The sequence below is a fragment of the Pristiophorus japonicus genome, chromosome 3 (genome assembly GCF_044704955.1).
Source record: "Pristiophorus japonicus isolate sPriJap1 chromosome 3, sPriJap1.hap1, whole genome shotgun sequence".
Taxonomy (NCBI): Eukaryota; Metazoa; Chordata; class Chondrichthyes; family Pristiophoridae; genus Pristiophorus; species Pristiophorus japonicus.
The window spans coordinates 300205549-300212415 of record NC_091979.1 but is presented as its reverse complement, the minus strand read 5'-3'; the positions used below and the strand labels follow the sequence as shown (position 1 = coordinate 300212415).

At 49.3% G+C, this 6867-nt stretch overlaps 1 protein-coding gene across 1 annotated transcript; it reads right to left on the bottom strand.

Moving 5' to 3' along the window:
* Nucleotides 1–1654: 1654 nt before the first annotated feature.
* On the bottom strand, nucleotides 1655–3437 carry LOC139259555 (leucine-rich repeat transmembrane neuronal protein 3-like). The gene is made up of 2 exons (XM_070875051.1): nucleotides 3425–3437; nucleotides 1655–3204 (listed from the first exon to the last, which is right to left on the bottom strand). Exons 1-2 carry the CDS (start codon nucleotides 3435–3437, stop codon nucleotides 1655–1657), a joined length of 1563 nt encoding a protein of 520 aa, XP_070731152.1.
* Between the last annotated feature and the right edge of the window lie 3430 nt (nucleotides 3438–6867).

Here is a 6867-nt window from a genome sequence, read left to right as displayed (position 1 = left end):
CTCAGCTAAGAAAAATCTATCTCTCTCAGTCTTGAAAGCTCCAATTGCTCTCCAGCATCCACAGCCTTTTGGGGGAGAGCTCGCGAGTTCCACAACCTTTGTGTGAAAAAATGCTTTCTGATTGTACTCCTGAACAGACGAATTCTCATTTCAAGGTTTTGGTAGAGATTAGGTATCACTCGGGGACGGTAACACTCGTGTAGAGGAAGACTTTGCGCCTGGCACAGAGGTCTCGCCCCTCACGATAAATTCGGGTTACCACCCCCGGAAGGTCCTTCCGGGAGGGGTAACAGGGCGGACAGGGTGGACAGCAGCACTACACACTTGGCCGCGTAGTGCCGCCGCGTCCGGGGGGGGGGGGTCCTTCCCTCAATTATAGGGAAGTGTCCATGCTGCATAATCTGCAAAAGAAGTCACCTACCTGGACCACCGGGGGAATGGCAGTGCCACGCGATTAGCCCAGCGCTCAAGCAGGGTGCCGGGCTGCGTGATCGTGGCTAAGACCCCGCAAAGAAAACGCATCAGAAACAGCAACGAATAGGTGAGGTTCTCTTTCAGAAGTTGCCCACCTCCATTTCATTTTCACCCTAGTAGCGGCTGGCCGCCTGACATGTGTCCCCTGAAACTGTTGTGTTATCGCTCGGTGCAGCTGCATGGGGCGGAAGCCAATTTAGGGCTGGGGCGTTAACTGGGTGATGCACACGGCGACGACGTCACCATCTGCGGGTGCAGAAGATCACGGCGCAATGCCGTAGCGCCACCGCTAAACTCCCACCGAATTTAGTGGGAGTTATTAAAAACTCATTTGCCTCCTGGGGGAGCTAAGAGGTGCAAAGTAATCCAATTTCTCCCACTATGTCCCCTTGTCCTTGATTCCCCCACCAGAGGAAATCATTTCTGCGTAATTACCTCATTGAAATCCGTTATCATTTTAAACATCTGTCCTTGTAACCGTCATATAAGGTTGATAGATTAGTACTGACCATCTCCAATTTGCGGAGACTGCCCAAACCCCATCACTTTGCACCATTAACAGTTCTCAGTGAGTGGAGCCTTCCATTTGTGTCTGTGTGCCAGCCTACCCATCTGAACCGCATGCAGCTGAAGCTTCAATTCCCTGCATCGCTGCCTAAAACACAGACATTAAATAGTACACACTTATAGTTCAGAAGGAGCTAATGATTGATTTAATTTCTCTTTTAAATGCATCATGCTTGTTTGAATCTGACGGCCACCGTCGGAAGTCAGGCGAGCAATCAAATGAATTAAACAGAACATGCAGAACGCCATTGGATGATATCTACAGTTTTAAAAAAAAGCCTTTGCTTGATGCTGGACAAGAAAGGAATGCCGACTGCAAGGTATTGGCAACAATAGAAATTTTATATAAAAGGCACGGCTGTGATGAGAGCAGTGACAGATACTTTGCAACAAAAAAACATAATTCAGTGAATACATTTATTAAAGTCGACAGCTGCTATTTAAAGTCTATTATATGTTTTAGCAAGGAGGTGTGCACCTAGAGACAAATTGTATAGTGCATGTGGAATGCAAACACGGAAACATTCCATCAAATCTAACTAAAGGGCACATTTCCCTCACAGTCACCGGCACAGCTCACTGGCTTACCTCTACCTCCCACATTATAAGAAGTTCATACCTCGCATTCCCTTGAGCCAGATTTGTTAAAGGTGCAAGAGGCTGTTCCATTCATCAGCATCTCGGTGGCTTCCGTGTGTGCAGGCTTATAATCAACATAATATTCCTGGGTGGCGGGCACCATTTGTCTCAGAGACTGCCTTTTCCTCTTGCGGCGCCTTCGCCCCAGCGAGCGCTGCTGGAGTTGCTTTATACTGGCCGGGTAGCGCTTCCATGACACGTAGATGACAAGTAGGATGACCAGGAGGGAGAGGAAGAGCGCCACACTGCCCGCTACGATCTTGTGGAAGGACACGGGCTCTATCTCATCCGAGGCAGAGCTGAGCTGAGGGGGGCTGCTGCTGGCTGGCAGCGGAGCCTGGGCTTTGCTTTCCGAGTTGGCTTTAGGGAGTCCTGTTTTAACTGTAGGCTTTGCCTGAAGTTTGGGAAGGCCCGGCGTCCTCGGTGTAGCTATCCTTTGCTTTTTAAGGCAGATATTGTAGTTGTCGACCGCCTCCATCACCTGCTCGCCCTGCAGTTGCTTGGGACCAGCACAGATCATTGTGTTCTCCCGTCTGCCTTTGAACATCTTCAGCCAGCTGACAAGGGAGCAGATGTTCCTGTTGCACTCCCACATGTTGCCCGAGAGGCTGACGGAGCTGAGGGAGATCCAGGAGTTCAGGATCTCCTGGCCCACGGTGGTCAGCTTGTTGGAGTCCAGGTGCAGGGTGTGCAGGTTGGGCACACACTGGAACACATTGGGCCCGATGGCCTGGATCTCATTGCCGGACAGGTCCAGCTTTTCCAGCGAGCTCCAGGTCCACGACATGCCCTGGATGACCACGCTGATCTTGTTCCACTGCAGGTATAGGAGGCGCAGCGTCGCCAGGCGAGGGAAGTGGGCCAGGTTGACCTTGGAGAACTGGTTGTGCTCCAGGTGCAGTTCCACCAGGCGGCTAAGGCCGGCGAAGGCGTTGCGGGCCAGGCTGCGGATGCGGTTGTAGCCCAGGTCCAGGAACTCCAGGTTGCGGCAGTCCTGGAAGATGCGCACCGGCACAGTCCGCAGACTGTTGGACCTCAGGTGCAGGCTCTGGAGTTTGCGGAGCCCGCGGAACTGCTCGGGCTGCAGCGACTGCAGCTGGTTGTAGGAGAGGTCCAGGTTGCGCAGGTTGGTGACCGGGCGGAAGGTGCTGTTGAACAGGGCGCTGATTTTGTTGGAGCTCAGGATCAGCTCCTTGAGCCTGCGGATCCCGTTGAAGGCGTGCTCGTGGACCAGGCCGATGTAGTTGTGGTCCAGGTAAAGCCAAGTCAACTGGTTGAGCCCCACGAACTGGTTGTGCTTCAGTGTCTGCAGGCTGTTGTAGCGCAGTGACAGTCCCAGCGACCCCGGGGAAATGTTCGGGGGGATCTCTTGGAGGCTGAGCGACTCGCAGTACACGATCTTACCGTGACATCTACAATTGCTGGGACACGCTCGTTCAGCAGTGGACAGCACGGTCAATAGGACGGTAGGAGCGATCACTAGCACTGCAACTCGACCACTTAATAGTGCAATTACACTGAGACCTGAAATGGGCAAAAGTTATTGCAGTGAATCATTCAGATACAGCTCCACAACTTCGCATTTTACCCCCAAACCACCATTACACATGCACATTACCCCAGGACACACACCATGGCCACAACTTTAAGGAATTCTGATTTCAAGCAACTTAAACTGTGCACCCCGATCGATCGTGGCCAAGCACCGACACACGCAGGGAATATCAGAGGGAATATCACCTACCCATCCTCCGCATGCTGCCTGCTGCTGCCCGCTCGTTATTTGCCGCTCACAGCACCGCTAGCGCCACACACTATGTCGGCCGCACCGTCTCCAGTCGAGCTTTGTCCAGACCCATGGATGAGAGTCCGACCCCCTGGGAAATGAACAGTTGTCTCCCTCTCTGTAAACATCACTCTTTGCCAGCCATGGGAAGCTTCGTCCAGCCCAAGAGACACACACACACGGAGGAGAGGGTGTGAGAGAGAGAGAGCAAATCTTAGCTGCAGCAAATGGTTAAGTTTTGGCCCCGTTGCATTTTTCCCGTCTCGCACACAGTTTGAGTTTGGATGAAGGGCGAACGACACGAAAGTGAACCTCCTTTATGCAGCATCCGGCGGGCTGCAGAGGGGTTAGAAATGGGAGCTACCGCTCTCACTCTGTGTGTGTGTGTGTGTGTATGGCCAGCCCGGGTCCCTGTGAAAATCCAAGGGCTTTCAGTAACCCAGCGCAGTAGTTTGCAATGGACAGGCTGCTCGATCACGGCCTCACTCCACAAGCTCCTTCTACTGTTGCTTCAGATGCAGCGAGTGTATCTTATGTAAAGCTGCCCCCGCTGGAGAAAGCTATAATGGGCATGTGCAGAAAGCTCGTCTTGTGCTCGCCCTCCCGTATTGTGCCCGACTCAGCCCTTGCAAAAAGGCATCAAGTCAGAGTTTTTTACATTTCAAAAATATACTTTATTCATAACATTTCTAAAGGTACATTACAGTATAATCCAAAAGTCACAATTCACAGTGCAATACCGATCAATTCGGTTAAATACAGTAGATGGTACGTTAAGATGACCAATTGAACAAATACTTTGGTTCTGTCTTCACTAAGGAAGACAGGAATAAGGTTGAATGATTAGCCGTGATCATAATGAATGGCGGTGCAGGCTCGAAGGGCCGAATGGCCTGCTCCTGCACCTATTTTCTATGTTTCTATATGTTTCTATTCCAGTGACAGTGCAGATTACATGTACAGTTACATTGGATTAAATATTTTCTGATACATACAGGAAGGGGGGGTGGGGAGGAGGCGGTTATAATGGTTCAAGCCCCTCAGTGTAGAATGGCATCACTAAACTGTGGCCTTTTCCTCATTGAGCCTCATCGTTCGAGGGACCCCCCAGTCTTTCACCATTGGTGGTCCCTCGAACGATGATGACTTGCTTCCACATGAGTTCACCGATGTTTCAATGAAGGACCTGATGTTCCAGTCCTGAATTCCAGTTGAGGGGGTGGAAGATGCCTGTGCGTGGATTTTTTTAACGTGGGGTGACCGTTGCACACCAGAAGTAGCCGCAGGGATAGTGGATGCATTGTTTGTAATTTACCAAATTTCCCTGTATTCTGGGGAGGTCCCAGAAGATTGGAAAACTGCAAATGTAACGTCGCTATTTAAAAAAGGAGGCAGACAAAATGCAGGAAACTATAGACCAGTTAGCCTAACATCTGTAGTTGGGAAAATGTTGGAGTTCATTATTAAAGAAGCAGTAGCAGGCCATTTGCAAAAGCAGAGTCAGCATGGATTTATGCAGCAAGTGTCAGTGCACAGTATGCTATTCCCGCCTGTATTCCTGGACCTTGGAATGTGCCAGTCTGCAACACTCTGTCATGGACAGCTCCTTGCACTGAAAGACCAGCAGACCAAAGGGCATCCAGCAGCAATTGCTGTCTGTCTCGGTGTGTGTCTCTGGGATCAGTCCATGGAGCACAGAGTCCTGGGTTGCGGAGCTGCTCGGGATGAACCTCGACAGAAACCATTACAGCTCTTTCCAGACCTTCTTTGCAAAGGCAAGTTCCAGTAGGAGATGTCCCCATGGCAACTGACTCGAGGACAGCATGTGATAGTGCTGAGATGTCGGGTGTGCATGAAGGATCTGAAGGGGAGAGCCCTTCTCAGCACCAGCCGAGCTACATCTTGGTGCCTGTTTGAAAGCTCTGGCGATGAGGAGTTCTGCCAAATGACTTTGACAGTCTGCTGGTGGAACCATCTGACAGGACTCACCATCTCTATTTTCCATAGGACCTCGGGGACATTACATGCAGACCACTGCCTGCTTGATTTGTGGTCAAAGATGTTTTATGGTCTAACTAATTGGAACATTTCAGGGCAGCATGGCCAGACCCATCCTTCACAACACCGGGGACGAGAGTTACTAAATGTAAATTGTGTAGCCAGAGTGAGCTGCAGTTAGATAAGATGATCCATGGGGTCACATGGAGTATCTGATACTTCCCAGTATAGTTAGGGTTGTCAACCTTCCAGGGTTGTCCCAGAGTCTCCAGGAATTGAAAATTAATGTTCAGTTCAAACCGGGAGAAAAGTCATGGGGTCCTTAAATACATTGGGTTCTTTTTTCATTTTCTTATAAAAATATTGGAGTCGAGGAAAAAAGTTGTTTGACTAATGGTTAAGAATCATCCAATCAGGTAATGAAGAATCTGTTTGCTTTCCAATTAGGGTGAAAAGATTGGATGTCTTGAGGATGGGCATGCTGGGCGACTAATGGTGGGAGAGTGTGGGTGGGGCTGATGGAGGTCATGTGATGAAACCTCCAGGAATAGGTCGAACCAGAGTTGGCAACCCCAAGTACAGTCCCAGTACAAGTGACGCTGTGGCATGCATTTTGTTGTGAGTCCAATAGGCCTGGCATGTCGGGTTCATCACTCAATACATCAAAACCTTCTGATTCCCTCATAAATAGGAGTCAAACCGAACAACAAAGGACAGGGACTCCTGAATATTGAAGCAGGTTCCCAATACTTTGAATAGAATTCTGCACTATGGCATGGTTCATATAACAGAGGAGTAATGTAGCTGCTGTCACCAGCTGTGGCCTACCTGTTTTGCATACTGCTCAGTACAATATAATGCAATGGCATTATAAATAAATGACTCATTTTTTTGCCTTCTCTGAGTATTAAATAGAAAGAAAGAAAGGCAGGTAACTATAGGCCGGTTAGTTTAACATCTGTAGTGGGGAAAATGCTTGAAACTATCATTAAGGAAGAAATAGCGGGATATCTAGATAGGAATAGTGCAATCAAGCAGACGCAGCATGGATTCATGAAGGGGAAATCTTGTTTAACTAATTTACTGGAATTCTTTGAGGATATAACGAGCATTGTGGATAAAGGTGTACCGATGGATGTGGTGTATTTAGATTTTCAAAAGGCATTTGATAAGGTGCCACACAAAAGGTTACTGCAGAAGATAAAGGTACGCGGAGTCAGTAGAAATGTATTAGCATGGATGAGAATTGGCTGGCTAACAGAAAGCAGAGAGTCGGGATAAATGCGTCCTTTTCGGGTTGGAAATCGGTGGTTAGTGGTGTGCCACAGGGATCGGTGCTGGGACCACAACTGTTTACAATATACATAGATGACCTGGAAGAGGGGACAGAGTGTAGTGTAACA